Source organism: Megalobrama amblycephala, linkage group LG10, assembly GCF_018812025.1.
Source record: "Megalobrama amblycephala isolate DHTTF-2021 linkage group LG10, ASM1881202v1, whole genome shotgun sequence".
NCBI classification, from domain to species: domain Eukaryota; kingdom Metazoa; phylum Chordata; class Actinopteri; order Cypriniformes; family Xenocyprididae; genus Megalobrama; species Megalobrama amblycephala.
The window spans coordinates 17195417-17221122 of NC_063053.1; the positions used below are offsets into that span (position 1 = coordinate 17195417).

The 25706-nt window shown below is 36.6% G+C and overlaps 3 protein-coding genes across 9 annotated transcripts in view; all 3 read left to right on the forward strand.

Moving 5' to 3' along the window:
* The window catches only part of slc24a3 (solute carrier family 24 member 3), a 239234-nt gene extending 225414 nt beyond the window's left edge, over positions 1-13820 (forward strand). For all 3 annotated transcript variants that reach the window (XM_048204955.1, XM_048204954.1, XM_048204953.1), the window contains 14 exons: positions 1804-1878; positions 2222-2306; positions 2409-2512; positions 4882-4956; positions 5863-5888; positions 5991-6044; positions 6179-6306; positions 6390-6550; positions 7112-7382; positions 7545-7711; positions 7801-7915; positions 9158-9270; positions 9948-10013; positions 10099-13820. In XM_048204955.1, the coding sequence (XP_048060912.1) occupies positions 1804-1878; positions 2222-2306; positions 2409-2512; positions 4882-4956; positions 5863-5888; positions 5991-6044; positions 6179-6306; positions 6390-6550; positions 7112-7382; positions 7545-7711; positions 7801-7915; positions 9158-9270; positions 9948-10013; positions 10099-10248 (1590 nt within the window). In that variant the 3' untranslated portion in view covers positions 10249-13820. The remainder of the gene's footprint in view (positions 1-1803; positions 1879-2221; positions 2307-2408; positions 2513-4881; positions 4957-5862; positions 5889-5990; positions 6045-6178; positions 6307-6389; positions 6551-7111; positions 7383-7544; positions 7712-7800; positions 7916-9157; positions 9271-9947; positions 10014-10098) is intronic.
* A 574-nt stretch (positions 13821-14394) lies between these two features.
* si:dkey-187a12.4 lies at positions 14395-18602 on the forward strand. The gene is made up of 4 exons (XM_048204959.1): positions 14395-14828; positions 16763-16986; positions 17128-17287; positions 17389-18602. Exons 1-4 carry the CDS (start codon positions 14567-14569, stop codon positions 17610-17612), a joined length of 870 nt encoding a protein of 289 aa, XP_048060916.1. The 5' UTR covers positions 14395-14566; the 3' UTR covers positions 17613-18602.
* A 728-nt stretch (positions 18603-19330) lies between these two features.
* The window catches only part of rin2a (Ras and Rab interactor 2a), a 39225-nt gene continuing 32849 nt past the window's right edge, over positions 19331-25706 (forward strand). For 2 of the 5 annotated variants that reach the window (XM_048204964.1, XM_048204962.1), the window contains exons 1-3: positions 19337-19662; positions 21275-21314; positions 22290-22377. The gene's annotated coding sequence lies outside the window, so the exon portion shown is untranslated. Of the gene's footprint in view, positions 19663-19687; positions 21133-21274; positions 21315-22289; positions 22378-25706 lie in introns of those variants that run through there. The other 3 variants (XM_048204963.1, XM_048204965.1, XM_048204961.1) reach the window with 3 other exon arrangements.

The window sequence follows — 25706 nt, forward strand, 5'->3', positions numbered from 1 at the left end:
TCATCTTTGGAACACAAATTAAGATGTTGTTGATGAAATCCGATGGCTCAGTGAGGCCAGCAAAGTTACTGCACCTCTCAAGATCCATAAAGGTACTAAAAACATATTTGAAACAGTTATGTGAGTTCAGTGGTTCTATCTTAATATTATAAAGCGACAAGAATATTTTTTGTGCAGTAACATTGCTGACAATAGAGGCCTCACACCGAGCCATCGGATTTCATCAACAATATCTTAATTTGTGTTCCGAAGATGAACGAAGGTCTTACGGGTGTAGAACGACATGAAGGTGAGTAATAAATTACATTATTTTAATTTTTGGGAGAACTAACCCTTTAACTACTAACTTACTAATTATTAATAAGCAGTAAATTAGGAGTTTATTGAGGAAAAAGTCATAGTTAACAGTGAATATGTATTCCCCATACTAAAGTGTTACCAAATATCTTAATGGAACATGACCTTTACTTAATATCCTAATGATTTTTCACATAAAAGAAAAATCAATCATTTTGACCCATAAAAATACTTTTGTGGTCCAGGGTCACGTTTATGCATTTGGCAAACGTTTTAATCCAAAGAGACTTACATTTAACTTATAAGGTATACAGTATATATTTCTATATGTTTTTGCCTTTCTGTGGGTGTCAAATCCATGATTGCTGGTGCCATGCTCTACAGCTTGAGCTATAGGAATGTTCATGTTTTTAGTATGTTTGATGGTATGTGCATACGTACGCAACAGTGCATGCATATTGTGTGTTGCATGTAGAGGGACCATGGCATCTGCGATTCACACCCAGCAGATGTTGGAGCAACTAATCCACCGCACACAGCTTTTTTTATGCAAAAAACCATCAATTTCATCCCTAATGAGTTTGAGACAAATAAACTTTGAACCCCCTCACTCTGTAAAGGGCACAAGCTTCCATCAGTGCCTTTCTGTCATCGGGACACTTTCTAAGAAAAGGTCTGAATAGTCCCAGTAGACGGCCATCCCACTGGAGGGCAGATTGCTCTGAGAATAACAGAGTTTAATGGCGTTGACACTCATGTACTCAAATGTGCCCGCACGGAAGAATTTCGCTTTGCACAAATTTCATGCACTCTTTTCAGTGGCTTCTGGAGTCTGATTTTTTTATATATATATTTTTTACCTTCTTATGTAATGTGAACTTACAGAGGCTTCATCAGATGTGGCATTTCTACACTATTTCTACACTATTATGATTTTCTCACCTGTCTTTCCGAATGCATATGCTTTTCTTACTTCTGTAGACACACTAAAGGTGAAGTTTTGAATAAAATATCCTGACTGCTCTTTCCTGTGTAATGCAGCAGTTCTCAACCATTTCGAACCATTACAAACCCCCATGACTTTCAAATTTTTAAAAACATTTTGTACTCAAAATTTTGGCCCCATAAAATGTTTTACACTTTGGCATAACCAGAAACATTTATATTTATTATAAAAATGGCCAGTTTCATATTTTTTTTTAATTTATATGATTTTTCTAATAACGTCTAATAAAAACAGTTCTTGTTTTGCCTTATTGTGGGCCATCTTGAGGCCCCTTTGGAAGTTTGCTGAGGCCTCCTAGTGGGCCCCAGACCAGACCCCTGGTTGAGAACTACTGGTATAAATCTTGAAAATCACAAAAAGCACCATAATTTAATTAGTGGTAGCCGAATGTCATAGCTGATTGAGGAACAGACCATAGTTTAGGTCTTGGACTTTCAAAAGGAAGGTATGAGCTTGAAGTGGAAACTAATTTTGTGTTCATTCTCTCTCTCTCTATAAAGGCCATGTATATGTTTTACGCACTGGCACTGGTGTGTGATGACTACTTTGTGCCCTCTCTGGAGAAGATATGTGAGGTAAGACATTCATGTCGTAGCTAGTGTTCTACAACCGATAAATCTTCGTGAAACCTGTCCCAGTCTAAGCTATTTTAAAGCTATTCAAAATATATTAATTAAATGTCTAGTTTAAGCTATTTTAATTGTTAATTGTATGTTAAATCATATTTTTAATATACGTTTTTAATGTTAAATATATTATTATTAATTAAATATTTCTATATTCTGACCAATGGCAGATGGGAGGCGTGTTCAAGAAACGTGTTTCAGATCAGTCAGTATTTTTGCCATTCTTTTTGGTCCAAATTTCTCTTTTCATCTTTTGTGTCTCTCTTTCTGTCTGTGTGTTAACATGTTGTAGCGCTTCCAACTAAGCGAGGATGTAGCAGGAGCCACGTTCATGGCAGCAGGAAGTTCAGCCCCTGAACTCTTCACCTCAGTCATAGGTAAACGTCTGGCTTATCCGAACACAGCCTGCCTTTGGAAAAAAAGTACCTCTCACATTTGAACATAGACCCTTTGTAAACCACCCAGTCGTGTCTGCGCAGGTGTATTTATCACCAAAGGAGATGTGGGAGTGGGCACAATCGTAGGCTCTGCTGTCTTCAATATCCTCTGCATCATCGGAGTGTGTGGGATCTTTACTGCACAGGTGCTCATTACTTTACATATTAACACACACCCAAAAACTGTTTTAGGTAATGTTTATAACTAGGGCTGGGCGATATATCGCATGCGATTGTCACACGCATTTCGTCAGTAATTCCCTGATTACCGCTAAATCGCCATCACCTGCTTTCAAATGGAGCGGCATTTAATAGACAGAGCTGTAGTTCACTGACAAGCTACGCAATATCGCGTTCATTATGGAAGGCGATTCATCTGCGATATGAACGCGATATTGCGTAGCTTGTCAGTGATCTACGGCTCTGTCTATTAAATGCCGCTCCATTTGAAAGCAGGTGATGGCGATTTAGTGGTAATCAGGGAACCGGCTTTACTGATGAAATGCGCGTGACAATCGTATGCGATATATCGCCCAGCCCTATTTATAACTAATTTAAATGAACTGTCATTTAATAATGAAATAATTATAATTTAAATAAACTTTAGGGAAACCCAAGTCATATTAGTGAACTGATAAAAGAACTAGTTCTAACAGTTCACTGATTCACTTTGGTTTCAGCTCTGTGACTTCTTGCTTGCAGCAAAATATTTTGTTAAATGCTAGCGTTCATCACTATGTTTTTTAATCAATTATATAAATTAGGTTTCTTTAGTGTAAATTTATCTTTTGAACCCAAATTAGAAGACTGTATTATGTAACGTTATAGTTATATTCATAGTACTGTAGCTTCCCCAACCCTGTTTACATCTTTATTTAATACAGTGTCTACGCATTGCCAGTAAGACATTGTTTTCCTTTAGAACGACATAAATGTACTGAGCAAGCATTATGAATTCTCAGCATCTGTGAGAGCGCGACTTAGAGATGAATGAGGTGACCTGTGCATCTCCCCTCTAAACCTCTGCCCTAAAAAAAAGCCATTACTTAGTGCCGACTGACAGTGAGAAGTGAGCAGACAATTCTCAGGGGTCACTGAGAGTAGCTGATGAGGTCAGCCATGTTAGCTGTAAAGTTGCTTTTTTTCCCTTTTCCATCCTGTCCTCTTTGCTTTCCACTTCATTCAGTCATTCACGCTGCTTCGGTTTAACCTCCTGAGATCTTTACTATGTTAAAGAAAAGAGGATATGAGGTTATATCTTTCTTTGCACAAGCATGGGAAACTGCTTAATAGTTTTTTCCTCTCCCAGTCTTTCTCCAGTCACCATCTGGCAGTGGAAGAGAGGCATTCTGGGTAGTCTGATAGATCTTAGAAAAGTGTAGTGTCACACACATATGCATACACAATTGTTTATCTTCTTATCCTCTTTTCCATAATAAAATAAAACAAACATTAATAATTATTAACCTGTAAGTAAATAACTTTATTTTGAACATTTACTATATTATAAATAATGTTATTGCTTATATAGAATATAAGCTCTTTTAAAAAAACAAAAAAAAAACAAAATTAGCATCCTGTATTAGTTATGTCAGTGAATCATTCCCAAAAATGGCACAAGGCCGTAAGACACTTGCACACTTACGTATGGAGTCCATCAGAGTCAAGGGGGGGGGAAACACATCTGCAACAATAGAGCTTCTGGTTGCCATGGAAACACAAAGCAAAGAGTGTCACCTGTGGTGTAAGTTAAGCTGTGCTGGCGTGAGTGATGGCGCATTACTTTCGGTGCTCTGACGTAGATCAATGCTTTTTATGGAAGGATTGCCCTACAAAACATGGCACATTCAATATGGGTTACTTTACATGGTTCAATCAGCTGGATTCGGTACAGGATGTCATGTCCATATATGGTTCCTACTTCAATCATTTCCTTCGCTTACTTCCATTTCACGCACCTTAATTCTAAAGTTTGTAAACCAAGACTACCCAACTTTTAAAAAAAATCATGAAATAGTCACAGATTACACATTATGTAAGATGTAAAGGCATGACAAGCACATTTTAAAATCCTTTAATACCGGGTTTGCATGAGTCCATGAATGAAAAAAAAAAAAAAAAAAAACATGCAGTTTTATTGTGTGGAAAAGAGACAAACTAAACTCTGTACAATTATCATCATGCAGTATCAGTACCAAAAATACAAATAATTATTTTTGGAAGTTCATTTCAAAATCATGATACTGTCCCATGTATAATCAGTGTCCTGTAATATGGACAACCTGCTCTAGGTGTTTTATGATTTCTGTCACCACATCAAAAGCACTTGTTCAAGATGGATGGTGGAAGAAAATCATTTAAATATTTACTTGTCAATGTAATGTAATATAAGAGTTGTACTGCTTTGACACTTGCTCCACACTCCATTGAACCCTTCCCCTTGAGGGTGTGTGTGTGTTAACTGTCTCTTCATTACTTTTCTCTCTCTCATCCATCCTCTCTCCCATCGATGCAGGCAGTACGGCTCTCGTGTTGGACGTTAATGAGAGACTCTGTGTACTACACCATCTCAGTGACCACTCTGATCGTGGTGAGTAGAACTCTAAGTGGCTTTTCATGCTCCCATGATGCCTATGGGCCTCCTCGCGCAGCAGGAGAGGAGAAGCAAGTGGCTCTCCCGTGGGGCCCGTGGCCGGCAGCACAGGACTCATATTTGCCCACACTCTCTGCATGTGTTCCCAGTGTAGAGGAACAACAAACACCGATTAATAGTACACAGGACACAGAGTAACAGAGATGCTGCTCAGAGCACCTTATTAAAAATTGTATTCACTGAAAGTACAAACTGTATTGTAAAAGTTTATACTGTTACAAACTGAAACATGGACTTTTTGGGGAAGGGGTGATATGTCTCTTCCAATTACTTACAGTAAATGGTTGTATATCTGTATGATATCCATGTTTTTTTTTTTTCTATTTAGTTTGTATTCATGTATATGTCATACATATTCAGTGGTGTCCAAATGTCTTAAGACCATGTTGAAAATATAGAAATCAAAATATAAACCTAAAAATAAACAGTTATTGTCGAATTTTTGCTAAAATTATGCTAATAATGTGATTTATAATAATTAAAATATATAATTAAACAAATACATTTGAAAAATACATACACAAAATATAATATATTTATATATAACACTTACCTGTAATTTATTTTATACATTTTGAAAATGTTTACTTATCATGCTGATAAAAAATATTTGTAATAATGTATATTAATTATATTATATTTATTCAAAGATTGAGTTGGATTAAGCAAAAATTAAATAAAGCATTACAGAAATGCTATTTTATGCATTAGATGCTTAGGACCCATAGTACAGTAAGATCATCCTGCCCTCTAGTGGTAATATGCACCGTTTCTGAAATGTTTGAAGGAATTTGGCATGGCAATATTTGTCTAATTTTACTTTTGCTGTTTTTTTTTTTCTAGTTCATCTATGATGAGAAGGTGACATGGTAAGATAAACGCTGCTGTTACACTCTCTTCATTTTTCATATTACATTTGTTTCATATTCTGTTATGTATTCATTCATTTACGCTAATTTATTTCTTTTCAGGTATGAATCGCTCACCCTAATAGTGCTCTACCTATTTTACATTATATTAATGAAGTAAGTTATCCTTTATTCTATTGCCATGGAAATGTTTCATTATTACATAGATTCATTGCTATTCATATCTACTCCACATCAGTAAATCACATCACTGCTGATTTTATTAACTCTCCTTCCTTCGTGTTAATCAGATTTAACTCGCGGGTGGTTCATTACATCGAACGGCGGAAAAAGAACTCAGCAAACCTAGGTAACGGCACAGCCAGTAACACAGACATCGACGATGGGTGCGACGCCACTGTCGTGCTGCTTAAGAAAGGTAATGCATGCAGGCCTGTTTTATATGAATCGTGTGTACAACTGCTTGGTGTGCTATCTAAATTTCTGCATTGCTGTTCTTAGCAAATTTCCACAGGAAGCCATCAGTGCTGATGGTGGACGAACTCTTGTCTGCATACCCTCATCAGCTGTCCTTCTCTGAGGCTGGAATGAGAATCATGATAACCAGCCACTTCTCCCCTCGCACACGCCTCACGATGGCCTCCAGAATGCTCATTACAGAGGTCAGTCACACGAACACACGCATCTGCACACTTTCACAAATACAGTTATTTCAAACACAGAATAGATACATACCTACATACCCCATACCTAGAAGTGTATTAAAAAGGGTTAGTTCACCCAAAAATAAAAATTCTGTCATTAATTACTCACGCTCATGTCGTTCCACACCCGTGAGACCTTTGTTCATCTTTAGAACACAAATTAAGATATTTTTTATAAAATAAGATCCGATGGCTCAGTGAGGCCTCCATTGCCAGCGAGATAATTAACACTTTCAGATGCCCAGAAAGCTACTAAAGACATAATTAAAACAGTTCATGACTACAGTGGTTCAACCTTAATGTTATGAAGCGACAAGAATGCTTTTTGTGCGCCAAAAAAAACAAAATAACAACTTGATTTAGGGGACCGACATTTTTGGGTGAACTAACCCTTTAAAATAAGAAATTTAATTAAATCTCACAGAATTGTGAAAAATAAAGTTGTATTTACCTTAAGGGGTTATTCATTGCAGCTGTTCTATTTAGATACTCTTGACTAATATGTGTGTGTGTTTGCAGAGGCAGCGTCTGATAAACAGTCGGTTCAGTAACGGGGACTCAGAGGTGACCGTAAAAATCCCAGGAAAGCGTGGGGTGGAGAATGGGCTGGCAGGACCGGACCGAGGCCTGAATGGGCGTAAGGGAGGTCACCATGATGACGACAGGGGAGGAGCTGAAGCTGGCACTGACACCGAAAACGAAAACGAGGACAATGAAAACAATGAGAATGATGAGGAGGAAGAGGAGGAAGATGACAACGAAGGACCCTTTGTACCATACCGCTGCCCCGGTACATTGATTAGTAACGATTGATGAAAATACTGATTAAGAAAATCTTTTTTTGTAAGGTTTTAGGTTTTAGGTTCTAGGTTCAACCCCTAGAAATAGCTGTCTAATAACTGTCCATGACAGGAAGTGTACTGTAAGACTAATGACTCCTGATCTTGTGCAGGTGGGGGCTTTAATAAGTTAAAGTGGCTGCTGGCCTGGCCACTGAGTCTGCTGCTGTTCTGCACCGTTCCCAACTGTGCCACCCCTCGTTGGGAGCGCTGGTATATGGTCTCGTTCATCTCTTCCACTCTCTGGATCGCTTTCTTCTCTTACATCATGGTGTGGATGGTAAGTCTTTCCACAGAAATATTCATTTTATAAATTCTTAAACTGCTTTTTTAGAATCGTTCAGTGACCTGTTGACACTTTTGTGGCAGGTCACAGTGATCGGTTACACTATGGGCATCCCTGATGTCATTATGGGCATCACTTTCTTGGCCGCTGGCACCAGCGTTCCTGACTGTTTGGCCAGTCTAATTGTGGCACGGCAAGGTAGAAATGAATGATTATTTCTTCAAGCTTTAGCATTATTATTTACGCTCATTCCCAGAATAAAATAGTCAGTTTGCTTTGCCAGGAAGAGGTTGTTAAAGAATAAGTTTGCGAATTTTCAGCCAGCTTTGTATTGTTACAGTTTGACTTTTTTTTTTTTTTGCACTAACGAATAAATAAGGGACATATTGTTCATTTACATTTACTACCAGCATTATAACAATACAAAGCTGGCAGACTTTTGCCAGACTTTGTTAAAATTCAGAACTTTTGTATTCCCGCCCCTGGACAGTTAGGGGTGCGTTTCCTGAAGCCAATTATGTTCGCTAGTTCTAACGTTAAAGGGTTAGTTCACCCAAAAATGAAAATTCTGTCATTTATTACTCACCCTCATGCCGTTCCACACCCGTAAGACCTTCGTTAATCTTCAGAACACAAATTAAGATATTTTAGTTGAAATCCGATAGCTCCGTGAGGCCTCCATAGGGAGCAATGGACACTTCCTCTCTCAAGATCCATAAAGGTACTAAAAACATATTTAAATCGGTTCATGTGAGTACAGTGGTTCAATATTAATATTATAAAGCGACAAGGATATTTTTGGAGCGGCAAAAAAACAAAATAACGACTTATTTAGTGATGGCCGATTTCAAAACACTGCTTCAGGAAGCATCGGAGCACAAATGAATCAGTGTGTCGAGTCATGATTCAGATCGCGTGTCAAACTGCCAACGGCTGAAATCACGTGACTTTGGTGCTCCGAACAGCAGATTCGACACACTGATTCATCTCTGCTCCGATGCTTCCTGAAGCATTGTTTTGAAATCGGCCATCAAGGTCTTACGGGTGTGGAACGGCGTGAGGGTGAGTAATAAATGACAGAATTTTCATTTTTGGGTGAACTAACCCTTTAACAACACAGTTCAACGGAACTTGCAACCATAGTTGGCTAACGATGCTTTTGGGAAATGCACCCCAGATCGATAAAGGGTGTCAAAATCAAAATGCATTATGGGTGTTGAAGTTTTTGGCAAATGGAACACCACAGCCCTTTTCTCTGTTTTCTATAGTCATGTACCCTAGCAACAATAATAATAAAAAAAAGTGTTTCTACTGCATAGACAGCCAAGTTTTATTTGTCAGCAGTAAATTCCCCTTTAAGACTGGAGCAGATATGAAATTGTTTGTAGATTATAGTCTTAATATGTTCAGCCTTTAAACCGTCTCTCAATCTTTTTTCAGGAATGGGTGACATGGCTGTGTCCAACTCCATTGGTAGTAATGTGTTTGATATCCTGATAGGGCTTGGTCTGCCCTGGACCCTCCAGACTTTGGCCATCGACTACGGTTCCACAGTAAGTGGAAAATGTTGTAATCGTCATTATTGTTTAATGATTCATTTGGTAAGAGCATTGACAGAGACCAAATGAAAAATCAGTATTGTTTGATTAGTTATTACCTTTAAACTGGAAATTGTGTAAACATTAGTGATGCACAGAGACTGATCATTTTTGTTACTATAGCCAATAATCAATAAATGGCTTATAGTTGCTATATACTATTTTTTTGACTAAATAAATTCTAGAAAAGAAAAAAAACCTGGAAATCAATTATTTTAAATGCTACAAGTGATTTTAGGCATCCCAGCATTATAATGTACAATATGAACAATGCATATTGGATATTGAGTCTTTTTAAAGACTAACTTTAAATGAACGTTACATGATGACAGACATAAACTAAACATAAAAATAGAGGAAATGAGCATAAGCAATTAAATATCTAATATCGGATGATAATGATAAATGCAAAATATTTGCATTAGTCACGTGAGAGGAAGTAGACAACTGGAAAACAATTGCAGGTTGAAAGAAATGAGCCAATTTTGGGTCTGTGTACATGTTTGTCTACCTCTGATCTAAAGTGAAAACACATTGAGTCGTGGTAGAATAAACATAGGGCTTTGTTTGAAACCATTTGGCAACATTTTATAAGTGCAAGTTCTAAATCATTTTTATGCATCTCTTCTCAGATTCACCTAAACAGCAAAGGCCTGATCTTCTCGGTTGGGCTGCTGCTGGCATCTGTGTTTCTCACGGTATGCGAGAGCAATTAAAAACACTAATTGAAACAAATGCCCTTTAAATCCATCTCTCACAATCTACCCTTTCTTTCCCTCTCAGGTTCTCGGCGTGCATTTGAACAACTGGAAACTGGACAGGCGTTTGGGTTTCGTTTGTTTGCTGATGTACGCCGTCTTCCTGTGTTTCTCCATCCTCATCGAGTTCAACGTATTCACCTTCGTCAATCTGCCCACCTGCCGCGAGGAATGAGAATCGTTCCTTTTCCTGGCCCTCCCTCTTTGACCTTGTAAAGGATAACGGCACAAGTCCTTGATCAGAGGTGGACCGGCTCTTGTTCTGAAGGAATATTTATTTATTGATCTAGCCGATCCTCTATCAATCCTCTCTTTTTCTTTCCAATGGGTGCAATATTGATAGAGTCTCTAGGTCTGTGGTGTTACAAGAGGAGAGAGAGAATGAAGGAGCGGTTGTGTGTGAGGATTGGTCCTGTTGACTGATATATAGACTGTTCCGACGGGGACAGGAATGTAGTAAGAGATGACTACTGCCTGGTTTGATGTGAATACTTTGTTTTTTTCAAAATATTTTGCATATTTAAAGAATATGATCTAAATGTATTTTATGATGGCATTTATTTTATTAGCTGCTAAGTGATGGAAAAAGAGACTGGACTTGTTAATATCGGTAAACCTATAGATTTATGAGGGTTCTTTTTTTTGCTGATAGGTACTGGTGACCTCCAGTAAATACTTGTGAACAATCCTCTTTTTAATTTGGGCATTACCAAGTCACTTTCAACCTTCATATGACAGATTGATCCGGATACCAGGGTCATCAGTGTCTACCTTTTCCCAATGAGGATATGTTTACCGTGCAGAGAAGGTAATAAAAGCGAAAGGTTTGAGATCGCTTTTTTTTTTTTTTAGAGAGACAGCGGGCATTTGTTTGCACCTGTGTGGAGACGCATGTTGGAACGCTACAACCAACATATTTATGTTTAGTGAGACGATATTCTTGTGTGATATATGGGATTTCTATAGATGTGTTTATGAACATTCTTTTGTCTCTAACACTCTGTATATACTGAAAACAGAGGAAGGTTTATTTATTAATTTATTGAGAACTATTTATGCACATTGCTTTCCTATGACGTACTGAAACGAAACCAACCCACAGCTGTCCCAAAGAAGAGGCCGTTCTGGACTTTCAGCCAGGCCACGCCGTTTTGTCCTTCAAAGCTTGTGTGTCAGCCTTTTCTTTTGGATTCCTTCTCCTTCATCTCTGAATATTATGCACCCTTTTAGATGCACCTTTGACGTGATGCTTAAACAGTTTCTACTATTTGATATTGGTGTATCGTGACATCAGAGGTAATTGTAGAGATTTTTTGAACACTCAAAACTTTGGCAGGCAAGTAAGGGAATATATATATATATATACATATATTTTATACTTAACTGTTTTGACATTTAAGATCGGCCCATTCCCTGTTTAGAGTGAATGGAGTGAGTGAGCCACAAACCTAAGAAGCTGATTAGCAGGAACATGTCCTGGTAAAATGAAGCTAACGTCTAACCTTAATAAGACTGTTTCAAAGTCAAATCATAGATGTAAATCAATGAAATTTGCTCTAGAAGAGGTCAAGTCATTTATCTCTTAGCATGCTGCTCTAATCTTAGAGTTTATCAAGGAATTTTTCAAGAAATCCTCTCTGTAGAACAAGGATCAGAATTCATTTCCAAGGATGCAGTTAATAATATGGATTTTTCAGACGTTCTTTATGGTAATGTGTCCAGGACTCATTTCTTGGCCTTCTTTTAGAAGGATGGTTTAAATACTTTGTTTTGTATGCCTCTGTTTCTGGGGATTGTAAAAAGACACCGCCACAATGTATCACAGCTGTAAACTTTTAACTGTGAAACAAGATGTGGATGCGTGGGCTTTTTGTCCTAACAGAGGTTTTTAGCAAACTGACAAAGTAGCGATTCTATGGAATCTTTTAGTCTAGTTAGAAACTTCATGCAGGTTTTCTAGTCTGAAGGCACATTGCAGGGAAATTTTGTGTTTTATGCACTGGTTGATACTGGGGGTGTAATTGTCATATTCAAGAATAGAATTTAGATGACTTAGAAACATATCTGGAAGAGTACTGCGGCAAAGTATTTTTTATCACAAACGCAACTTTGTATTTTGTAACGCAAAATGTTTAGAAATGTTTTCTGCTGTTAAAAGTCTGTAGGATGTGCTTCAAGTGAATTCTTTAGCTCAAAAAACAAATTTGTCAGCTTACTGTCAAAGTACTTTTAGCATGTTTAAAATCAAAGGTCACACTTTGTAGGTCATTCTTTTATCAATGATGTAAAAAAAATAAACAAAAAAAGGATACTTTTTCCCTAGGTTGGCAGATTAGCGAATATGAACATTTCGTTTTCTGTATTACTCATAATAGGCATTCAGGCCTGGTTTATTTTCCAAAAAATGCAACTGCAGGTCTAGGGTTTACGCAATGTGATATTCCTGGTAAATATAAGCTAGGTGTAATCCAAGTAGAGTGTACAAGCTGTGTTTGGATGCTGAGGATTGTTAGTTCACTATTTTCTTCTTCGTAAAGCAGGGTATTATAAGGAAGATGTCGGGAAGGCAGGGTTTAATGAAAAGTTTTGTTCATCAAATGCAATAATGTTTAGATTAATTACTGTGTTTGTGTTTTTTCTTGTAAATCCTAAACATGACACATCACATTCTTAGAGTCATATATATGCTACTTACTTTCAGTAAGGTTTGACAGGTTTTCTGCACTCTATATGCTCAATATCAAGGATAGTAAAAAGAGGCTTTGAGATGCAAGTAAATTAACTATCACTGCAACTGTAATGCTTCAAAATCTATGAGCACTGCTGCTTACAGGTTGTGGGACATTAATGCCTATGTTTATGGTTGCAATACCAGCCATAGCAATCTACAGATTCAATGATTATTGTGTACTGATCGATGCTATTTGGTCATCATCACTTCTGAAAATCAAAGTGCTGCTGTTCGTTTGTACGCACAAATATAATAATAATAATGATGAGGGCATGCACAACCAATTAGCCCACAATTAGACAAGTTTCACTCATATTTCCTTTTCTTGTCTGCTGATATTTCTTCATGGATTCAGGCATATTTTAATAAAAAAAAAAAAAAATGTGACTTTTACAGGGTGATTCATTGCTGATGTACATAATTATACATACAAGAAAATGTCTTCATATTTTTTGTCTTTGCCTGTATATCTGTTGACTATATTTTCATAGATACTGTACAATGTTTGGGTCCTTTATTTGTTTATTTTATTTTTTTGTTGTTGTGTTGAGGGTTTGATTAAACGCCCTTGGTTTGCTAAATTGCATGGGATATTTTAATATAAGGAATTATTTATGTTCATTACTATTACACATGTTGAGCACTGGATGGACAGCAGTGGAATTAGACCTCTTAGATTATTGCATGTTTTCTTTTTTTTTTATGATTTCCAATGGAAAACTGCTGGGGTTTTGATTCTCCAATGAAAGCATAGATATTTCATTCAGAGTAACTTGTGTCTTCTGCATTTCAGGAATCATAAAAAGAATGGTGGTTGGCTTTATGTACTAAACTATTTTGTTCAGGTGTTTCAGTTGTATATCAGAGTAGCCTACATTTTTGCTACTTGACCATAATTAAAATTATCTTTGCTGAGGTAAACAATATTGTTCGCTAATTGTCATTTCAGCCATAAAGGCAGGCATGTTGCTTTCACTGTATAAGGGCATCTAATAAATGCATTTCCAAAACATCAACCGTGCCCCTAACCCTCACACAAACTTGTTGTTATTAGTAGATTTAGAACAAACCATTATTTATGGGGCTTTTAAATTGTGAGAAGCACTTTAAATGTAATCAGAAGTCTGTGATTGCATGGTGTACTATATTTGTCGGTGACATTTTCAAACATTTGGCCATCATAAGCACAGAAGCAACTCAAACAACACAGCCTATTACACTTCCTTGATTTTTACATGAAAAGACATTGTCATGAAAACATAGATCAGTGAGTGTGTAAGAGAAAGAAAGCTTACCTTTAATTTATCATGCATATGGAAATTAATTCTAACTTCAACTTGAGGAATAACAAAATAATCTTTTTTTGCCCTCTTATATCCATATTTAACAATAAATGACAAAACTAAAATTGACAAATAATCAGGTAGAAATTTAAGAATGAATGAATACAAGTAGAAACATTTTATGTTTAGTCATTTTGAAAGAAACATTTCTGTCAAAAACGAGATTTAGGTAAATGTAACTGCGCGCCGGGTGACGTCACGCTATGCTTGTGGGAATTGTAGTTCTTTCAGAATTCCCAACGTTCTGCCAACGTTGCTGTGACGTTTGCGTAACGTGATACGTGCGCTGGCTGGGGACAGTTTGATAACCATTTCCGCGTATTTCTCGCATATATCGCAGAGTTTCTCAAGAGTAGCATGTTAAGGGATTAAATTTTGCATAAAGTGCTATTTGTAAGTTAATAAATATACCCAGTGAAATGGAACCAAACAGTGTCGGTCGCTCGAACTGGGCCATAAACCACCGGGCGGAGGCTTTAGTGAGTAAACACATGGCAGAAATGGCACAGAGACGCTTAGCGGTGCCTGAGGAGGATATAAACCCTCTGCCCGGAGACTTGAGAAGGAGCGCAGAAGACATCCCGGGGCGGGCTGAGGTGAATTTCAGCGCGGACTCACAGTCCTACAATCCTGCAGGAGTGGCAGAAAAGTTGATGCACGAGGATGCATCTTCATCTTCAGGTACTGTTGGCAGTGAAAATGACCACTTTACATCCCTTGTCTTAAATCGTTACAGAACTTTGTCTTGTCAAAATGTCTTTTGTATTGAGACTAAGGTTTTTTTATATGCAAGTTATATACAGAATATACATACATATATTCTTTTATTCCCCAACTCTACTCTAAATATTTTTTCTTTAAAAAAAAACTTAAGTCACCATAAAAATCAAACTGACAATTTTCATTTCTTATGGAATATTGCAGTATTTGTTATAAATTATTTAACCCTACACATCATTATTTTTATTCTTGTGCCCTCCTAAATTTTAATGAAAGTAACTTTACTTCTCTCTTGCAACAACATCTCTTCTCTTCTCTGATGAAGCGTTTACGGGCGCGAGGGCGGGACAACCTACGGCGTTGGTTCCGGAAATATTTTTTCCATTAATTTCTTCCATATGCATTTCTTCGCTTCATTAAAGCGTTATAAGCCATTAACCAAGCCAACCAGCTACGAGGTGAATCATATCATTACAAACTTTGATTTGAAGCAAAAAAGACAAAGGTACAACAGTGTACCTTTACCTTTGGCTTTGGCTTTAGTGATAATACAGAGCTTGACATTAGCTTTTTTGCTCACCAGCCACTTTGGCTAGTGGTTTTCCAAATTTACTAGCCGCTCAGCATTTTCACAGGCCACAATTTTGACCTTGATACCATGGGGAAAAACTGCCATATAGATATTTTTAATATTATCTCATAATTTGGCAGCAGGTATATTAGGCTGCTGTCACTTTAAGACCTGACACAAGGATATACTGTTACATGTGCGTTTCCTTTCTCAACTGTTTACGTTCACTTAAAGGATTAGTTCACTTTCAAATGAAAATTACCCCAAGCTTTACTCACCCTCAAGTCATCCTAGATGTATATGACTTTTTTCTGATGAACACAATTGTAGAAATATTAATAAATATCCTGATACATCCGAGCTTTATAATGGCAGTATGCGTTACCAAACGAGTATGAGCTGAAGAAAGTGTCTCCATCCATCATAAACATATTCCACATGGCTCTGAAGTGAAGCGATGCATTTGGGTAAAAAAAAATCCATATGTAACAAGTTACGAAGTAAAATATGTAGCTTTTGCCAGACCGGCTTTCGTATTCTTTAAAAAGCTTAAGCTGTACGTCCTATGCCTTCCCTATTCAAATTACGGAAAAATGGAACTGCCGTCGAGTCAGTTCAGTAAGTTGAGACTACAATTGAAAAATGTATATACTGTATAAAAAAATTCAATACATCAAGGAGTCTAGGAGGATTGGCTGTGTAACGTCACTGCTGAAATCCACCTGGCGGTTGTTAATGTCAAGCCATATATGACATTAACACCCGCCAGGTGTTAATGTCTACTTACTATATATATATATATATATATATATATATATATAGTATAGTATATATATATATATATATATATATATATATATATATATATATATAGTAAGTAGACACACTAAGGCTGTCTTTAAGTTTAAAATCCTTTTTTCCTATGGAGAAGTTGATTGGAGTTTTTACTTCCGGAACCCGAATGTTGCACCCTATAGTAAATGACAACAAACCAACCATCCAATCAATTCCCATCAATAGGCAAGTTCAAGTCCCTATATCTTTTTTCTACATACTATTAGAGTACTGTCAGGTGTATGTACAAATCTGAAAAGAAACATAAAATTCCTGTTAATTGAATAAAATTATTTAATTAAACTGTACTGTCTATACAGAATCGGCCTACTGTAGAAACATCCCAGAACACCTTAGCAACCACTTCACAGCAAGTAGACATGTAGACAGCTGCACACAAATGGAACTCAACTGAAGCAGCTTGACACAGTTGATATCAATGCTGAATTTTAACCTTTTGTGAGTCTTCACTAAATCTAGCTTTTTATAGCTCCAGAGACAGCGGCCCATAGGAAAATCATATCCCTTCTTATTGAGATCAAGGAGGAGCAACAGAGGCAGTGGGAAGTTCTGAAAGACCTGCAGGCCAGGATTTATGGACAAATGTGTGAAGAGGAGGACGAGCCACTTGACATCGATCTGCCACTAAGAACTATGGAACAGCTTGATGAAACAGAGCAGCATTTAGAGGATACTGAAACTCAGAGGAGAATGGTAAATAACAAATACTGTAAATCTACAGCACATGTAATAATGGGTTATGTTACTTTGTAAACCTCTATCAAACATTTTCTGGTAACACTCTTCCCTCCTTCACCTGTACTGAGTATTTCTTAATATTTTGATTTTCCATAGGTGTCACACCTCTCAAGGATGGGCGGAGCCACGGTGGATGATGCGGTCCGGCGTCTTATGCATGCTGTTCTCTCATTCAGCGTGGGCTCAGAGCTCAACTGGGTTGGCAGAGGACAGAAACGGAGCTTCAGAAACACCAGACTGCAGGGTGTTTTATTTCGTAAGCAATTTTTAAAATTGTTTCAGTGCAGACGCTTCACTTTAAAGTACAGCATTTTTAGATCTTCATGTGAAGTAATGTTTCAGCTCCGTTCTCTGCAGGTGCCTTGAAGAGGACACCCGTAGGAAAGGAGGCCACACACCACCAGTTTGCTGATGTAGTGAAGAAATGGTTGCGGTTTGCCCCTTTCCGACAAAGAGGAAGTGGACGAAGACCGCAGTGGAAACCCGTTGAGTTCATCTGTCCCAAATATGTAGTCCCAAGCACTGTGGAGGATCATAACCAGATTAACCTGGAATCTGAGGAGATTCAGGTCACAATATAATTATATAATTACACTCAGAGCTTGAAGTTGAGGGGAAAAAAAAAAAAACATGTGAGAAGTGCTGGTATGCTTAAAATGTAGAAGTGCATACCTGACCACTTTGAGCACTGATTACACTAAATATTGTATCACTAAATGTAAAAAACAAACAAACAGGTAAAGTGAACTCCGTGAATGAAGAAATGACAAGTGTGAAGGACTGACTTTCAGAGGATGAATGTTTTTTTTTGTTTTGTTTTTTTTGTTTTTCATATTATGTTCTTTTTAATATAAGATTTTCTTGGCTATCTTTTAAGTTACATACTGTAATTATATACTGTTGTTACAGTAATAAACTGTTGTAATTGCAGCATAGATCTTTAGATCAAATGTAAAACAATCTGTTATATTGTTTAACACAGATTGTTGAAAATATATGTTTCTGCAAATATATTTTAAAAATATTTGAATATGTTTCCATTTAAACACTGATGGCAATTTATTTTTTAAGTTTTGAATTAAAATAGTTTTGCAATCCATTTTTCAAGCTGGAAGTTAAGAATTTTGTACGTTTTGCATGGTTTGGTGCCATTAATAAGTTCAAACATTAAAAAATGTTAATAAACACTACAACAGAAAATATCAGAGTGCTGTACAAAAAACAAAACAAAAAATTACATTTCTCAAATGTAATTTAATGACTTTGCTTAATAAAATAAATTCTTTTGGAATTGTTCAGTGGTAAATTTGGCAATGTGAACCGTTTTCTAAGAACAGTTTCTAAGAAACACGTTTTAAAAAATACCTGTGCTGTGTGACTTTTTCTGTGTAATGCCACTCTTTTCAATTACTTTCATGTTACTTTATGACAGTAAAGCGCAAGATTATCTTACTGAATCTTCAGCTTTGGAACCCATGAGTATTCTGTATGGAAATAATTAAATGTGTGTTTTCACTAATGGGCACATCTGGCCCTGTGGACTTGAAGAAAATAAATTCTCTGCAAAAACACTTCAAACTCTCACGATAGTATTTTATTTGTTTACCAACAATTTTTCGTGATGTCAAAATGAAACAAGATAAATTATATTGGAACTTTCGCTTCTATGTAAAAATGACAAACTATGCAATGCCACTGAAAATAGAAGTGACACATTTCAGAGGAAAAAGCTAAAAATAAAAGCTGCGTAATAATTGGGTCAAAATGTCAAGAATCAAGAGCCCAACTAAAACACACACATACTTCCATAACGGTGACTTCAAACTTTATTATTTTCAATAAAACAACATCTTTAATGCCATGCATTTCACCTTTTTTTTAACGTTTATTCTTTTACAGTGTACATTATCTCAGTAAACAAGATGCTGCAAAGAAAATGAACAGAATAAGAACCAAATCCTTTGTACAACCTCCTAGAAATTATGATATTATGTCTATTAGACAAGTCCTACAGTAATCTTATAGGAATGGTTCCAAAATATGATAGAAATTCTAATTAGAATCCTGTACATTTTTTTATTGGAATCCTTTGGAAATTACAATTAACACTTTTTTTTTTTTTTTTTTTTTAATATGTAGGCCTATATAATAAAACGTGATATATTTTTAGAGACTTTATTAAGCAACTGAGACTTAAAGTGAAAATTGAGCCCACCAGGTCATTTATTTAATTATTTTCGATTTGTGCAGTTTTCATCCTCCATAGTTTTCCACTGTCTTTCCGGTTCTTTCATGTTCTTCTCTGAGTAACATCAATGGTTGCTGGGTCTAACAAAGACTTTTTCCCTTCCAAAGACATTCCCAGCTGGAACACGTGACGTGAAACTCAATGCACATCAACTTTTGTTCTCCTCCTGGAGTTTGTTTTTGCCGGGAGAGGTCGCATGCTTTAACGCAGCTTTAAGCTAGATGAGTCTTTCTTGCGAAGTACAAGGAAACAACCTCGCCTCGGTCATGTAGGAACATCTAAAACTGTTAACAGCAACCGAGCCTTTGGAGAAACATCATCCAGCTCTTATAAATGCGTAAATGTGCTTTTGTTTGCGGGTGTTTTGGTTTCGACCCGTCGAGGTGAGTCCCACACACTAACAAGTTACCTCAAGACTGCGGCGAGTTTTTTGTTTTTGTTTTTTTTTTTAAACACATTTGTCTCAGATGCATTTAAAGCGTAAATATTATATATATTTCTTTGTTTTATGTATGTATATTTTATTAATACATAATTAGCCGTGATAGTAATGGTGTTTTTAAACATGTTGAGTTTATACTGTTAAGCATAGTTCAGTGAATTATGTTTAGTGTCACCACCTGCTTTGTGGTCATGGATCAAAACTATATTGTTATTGTTTCCAGTCGGTGATTGTACTCTACAGGTTACGGTGTACAGTGGTAACAAAAATGGTCTCTTAGGAACATAAATGTAATGTTGAATGTCATCATGATGTTTTGAAAGTCTCAAGACCTGTAAAACGTACTGTATGGTACTATATGCCACTATTGATGCCCAAAATGTTGTCATGAGCATGAGTCAGCTTAGGCTTTGACACATTCATATTCTTTTGTGAAGGGTATATAAACAGTAAATGTGTGGATTACTCAAGCAAAGCTGTAGTACAGCACTGAAAAGAGCATTTTTGTATTATTAGAATAGGGATTTTATTTGAAAGCTTTCATGGTAAAAATTGTTTGAAAGATCATATCATATTCGAAAACTGCATGCTCATCCTCATATATGCCCCATTGTGAACTCTAAAAGAGAGGAAGTAAACTTATTTTAGGGGTCAAGTTAGTAGCCTCAGTATTCTGACCTCATATATACACATTTGTTAAGTTTATTAAATCAAAATGTAGGCTCTGTAAAATATTTGGCAAATTTGGCATCTACTAAAACTAGCATTTGAAAGTGTCTGTGTGTGTGTGTCGGTTTTGCCTGTATTGTGTGGACCAAATGTCCCCTGATCGTAAAACCTGACATCAACATTTGGGGGAGCAGCCAACAGTCCCTATGAGGAAAATAGCTTAATAAACATTCTAAATAATGTCTTAAAGTATAAAAATGCAAAAAAGGTTTGCATTAAAAGACAGAAAATTAAGCCAATAGAAACCAATGGAAAGTCCCTATGATATTGTGTGCGCCATGTGAGTTTTATACATTTATTCCCTCTTACTGCTGTCAGAAAAATTGATGACATTCATTACTAACTTGTTTCTAAAAATCGTCCCACCAGACTTTTGTTTCTTCCCCACCAATATTTCAGCAGTGGCTCTGAGGCCTGTTAAGAGGATTAGTCTCAGGCAAAGGGAAGTAACTTAACTGATTTTGCCCAGAACATGCGTCACTTGACAAGAATTTCAGAGTTGTGCAGTCAGTGACTAGCATTGGATTGGTTTGGCAAGAGAATGTTTTGATCCATTTCATTTCTCTATACATGATACCAGTCGTATTTATTTAAGCTGCGGTTTTCCCGGAATTGCTTATGCAACCCCTGAGCTCTGCTCATATGCTGAGGTGTCAGCCGTGACTGAGGTGTCTTCATAATGGTAATTCTGTGTACTGTGATTTGTCAGCATAATTTTAGTGCCTGCTGACAGTATTGAGAGATTTTATACTGATTTTAGTGAATATGGTGGGCATGTGATTAAATAGCTTGACAACTTTAATGCGACATTCTCTCTTTTTCAGCCGATCAGAGCAATGAATGCAAAGTGAGAGAGATAATAAGGTAATGATATTTAGATCAATTCTGTGGTTAAACTAGATCAGATTTAGTTTAACCACAGATTTGGAACATAAGCCAAAGACTCACACAGAGCGATATTGTAGTGTTTTAGCTGTCAAAGTGCACATAATTTTAGTGTTTTTTACTTAAACATTTCTTTGCTTGCTTCCTTTCAGGTATGTACTGTTCAATTTGTTTATTAATTTATTTAATGCACTATTGTTCAAAGGTTTGGGGTCAGTAAGATTTTTTTTTTTTAAGAAATAAATACTTTTTTTTTTCAACAAGGATTCATTAAATTTATCAAAAGTGTAATTCTATTATGATTTCTATTTCAAATAAACCCTGTTATTTTTTTATTTATTTTTTCTGGAAAATGAAATTGATGTATCAGTTTCCACAAAAATATTAAGCAGCACAACTGTTTTTCACATTCATAATAAGAAATGTTTCTTGAGCGAGCACTAAATCAGCATATTAGAATGATTTCTGAAGGATCATGTGACACTAAAGACTGGAGTAATGATGCTGAAGATTCAGCCTTGCCATTACATGAGCAAACTACATTTTAAAACATAATAAAATGGAACATTTTATTGTTTTAAATTTGAATGTTTTTAATGTTTTATTTTCACAATATTACTGTTTAAATGTATTTTTGATCAAATATATGCAGCTTTGGTGAGGATAAGAGACTTAAAAGTCCTACTGACCCCAAACTTTTATGTGCGCACTGAATATTTTTGCCTTGTATACATTTTGTGGGCTAACACAGAGCAAACCTCAGATATTTGAAACGCTGAGACCCGTTGGGACTAGTGCTGTTTTGAAGCAGATAATGCCATCACAAAAACAACCCATTAAAAAAAAAAAAACTCACTCGCATTCCAGTCTTGCCAAACTTTGTCTGGCTGTGCGCATCTGAAAATATGGTGAAAAAACTGATTTTTTTTTCTGTCTTCTCTTTATGTTCTGTAGGAATAGTGAAATACTACAAATGGAGGAATTCATGATGAAAGAGAAACTGGAAGCGATACATTAAAGTAGAAGAAGCCACACAGATTAGGTAAGGGGAGCTGCCTTCACATGTCTGCTTCTTAAGTGTGATTTATTTGAACAAGATCTAATGGTTTATCTGTTTTTCCCACTGAAGCATGACTGTAGTCAGCACATGCAGACCTCATTTTCTCTTAAAGGAATGTTTCAGCTACAATACTGTTAAGCTCAACCAGCAGCTTTTATGGCATAATGTCAGTTACCACAGAAAATTATTTGGACTTACCATACTTAACCATTTCTGATGATAAAACCAGCCAGAAACAATCTTAACAAGAGCTTTCTGCTACAGTACGTCTCTATCTGACAAGCACAGCAGGTGAAGCTGATGAACTAGCAACACCCACGGATGTTACAATTTCACAGCTCAGATTACACTTTTTATGAAAGAATTTAGTGCTTTAACAAAAAATTTGAGGTTCACAGTCTGGTAAATTCTATTATAAGTGGCTTACTATAAGTACTTTACTTACTTTCTTATGGTAATAGATATTATACATCAAATAATTTATGGAACTTGTATTGAACCTTTAAGAAATGTTGTTTAGAGGAATACTAAGCTTGCTTGTAGTTTCAGTGACAACAAGGACAATCTATTTATAGATGTGTATTCGCTTATATTCTTCCTTTTAACTGGAATACGGTACATCCTCATACTTCATAGTTTGGATGATGTGATGTAGCTGGAATCCAGCTTTAGCAATGAAACTTGTTTGGTTTCTTCAGTGCTGCTGTTTTGGTATTTAAAAACTTTCAAGCAGGTATGTTGTCTTGGTAGGGAGAGGTTACAGTATGTTTTACGGAAATAAAAGCGATTAAATGTAAACCTGTGGGCTGGATCAAAGATAGTATTTGCACTTAAAACCTCTCCTTATCGTGATAACCTGCCCTAGACCTTTTCTAAAGACAATGAGAAAGGGATAATAATAGCTTGATGGGCAAGTTGCGGCAATTGTTTTCCTCTGTGGATGATCGTTCCGTATCCAGTCCAAGACTCCAGAAATGATATCAGTCAGGAAGCTGCCAGTCTGCCAAGAGCCTTTCCCACGGAATCACCTCACGCTTTACACTGCGCTGTCTGAATGAGAGGCCTCTTTGTGTCTGACACAGAAACTTAGAAACGGAGATGGAGATACTGAGTAAAAGAGAGAGAAAGGGTAGGTTCTGAGGAGTAGGAAACTTTTAAAGTAGATCAAAAGCTGCATTTGGAGCCAGATTTGGGGCTATAGAGGAAAGGAAACTTGATGAAACCGAATGAAAGATGTGCACTAAGCACTTGAATGCAAGAACAGCCCAATATATGAGTCTGGAATTTGTCAGCACATGTATAAATCGTTGTTTGATCCTCATTTTGTCTGGTTATTGCTCTGGGACATGCTATGTGGGGTGGAGCTGGCCACATCCTGTAGAGCGCTGGCCTTTGCCTGCTCCCTCCGAGTGTGTTTATGTGGTTCTCCTGTCTGTGTGCCTGGGGATCTGGGGATCACGGCCCTTCCCATGTTGTGAGCAGGCCTCGATATGCTTGAGATAAAACTTTGTGAAATAATACATGCAAGGAATCAGATCTAAATGGTCATCGTTTAGCCTTATATTATGCAGTCTGACCAGTGGCATTCAGATGGATTGGGTTTGTTGGTCTGTGCTGCAGACTGCGGTAACAAGAAGCTATTTTGAGTGTGTTTATTCACTTTTTTTCCTGCTTTTGCAGCTGTGCCTGTTAATGTCATTTTTCTGAGCCTTTCTGAGTCTCTCCTCAATCCTTTCAGACAGCAGCAGGAGACTAAGCTACAAAAACACTTTAGCTTGAATAAACTGTCATTCAGATTTTGGGTCTTCAGGGGTTTTTATTATTGTTATTTTTAAGTTTGTGCATTCTGAAACTGCATTAATGATTTTAGTACACTTGACTCTGAATCCTGAAGGGGTGGTTGCAAAAAAGTGCCATTTCTGGAGATCAGACTCAAACACACAGATGTTCCTGAGTGAATCAGTTTGTTTGAACGAATCGGTTGAGTGAATCCTCTATTGACTGTCACTTGTTTCAATTAATTAAATGATTCAATGACTCGTCACTTGTTTAGGGTGCTTCTCAATTAAGTCCCTAGCTTCCTAGATCGTGAACCAGTATATCGTGTACACAAATTCAGGCACTGGTAAGGACAGTAATCACCCTGGCCCTCTGACCCTCTGTTTCTGGCGACGTGACAACATCCTCATTGTACAACATCACTACTGGTATTTATAAACAACAGCAGACCTGATATCTTTATTATATTAGTTTGTAATGTCATTTAAAGTACATTATGATTAATACTTTGCTTGTTACATATACTTACAACATTTCAGACTGAAAGTCATAAAATGCAAAACAATGCAGGTGCAATTTACTTCTCATTTAACTAATCCAGGGCTTTCACTAATGATTATTTTGGTAATCGAGTAATTGGTCTATTATTTTGACAATTGAGTATTTGGATAACCTAACCTAGCCTAAAATGACTTAATAATAATTGGTTTAAATAAAGTGTCAAAAGCAAGTAATTTTATGGTTTTAATGAACAACACTGTTATAATACATAATATTATAAACAATCAACTTATATACATTATGTATTATAAAAACTGCCTGTAGAGGGGGCCAACAGCCTGGTGATTGTTGTTGTGGCACTTTACAGCATGATCAAATTCTTGTTTAAAGGATTAGTTCACTTCAGAATTAAAATTTCCTGATAATTTACTCACCCCCATGTCATCCAAGATGTTTTTGTCTTTCTGTCTTCAGTGGAAAAGAAATTAAGGTTTTTGAGGAATACATTCCAGGATGTTTCACCATATAGTGGACTTCACCAGGGTACAATGGGTTGAAGGTCCAAATTGCAGTTTCAGTGCAGCTTTCCAGACGAGGAGTAAGTCTAGTGAAAGGATCTGTCATTTTCTAAAAAAATAAAATAAAAATGTATATACTTTTTAACCAACACATGCTCGTCTTGCACTGCTCTGCGATTGCACCATGCATGACGTATTCATGTTGGAAAGGTCACGTGTGATGTAGGCAGAAGTGAAAAACTGCATCTCATTTTCTCCTCCAACTTCAAAATTGTCCAACATCATTGTTTTACCTTTTTTGTAAAGAGCTTTTGACTACGTCACGTGTGACCTTTCCAACGTGATTACGTAATGCGTGGCACGTCGCAGAGCAGTGCAAGGTGAGCGTTTGTGGTTAAAATGTATATAAAAATAACTTCTGAATGAACCAGTGTGTTTGAGCAAAAGAATTGAGTAAATGATTTAGTGTCTCACTCATATAGAGTCACTTGTTTTGTTTCAGAATGAATTAGT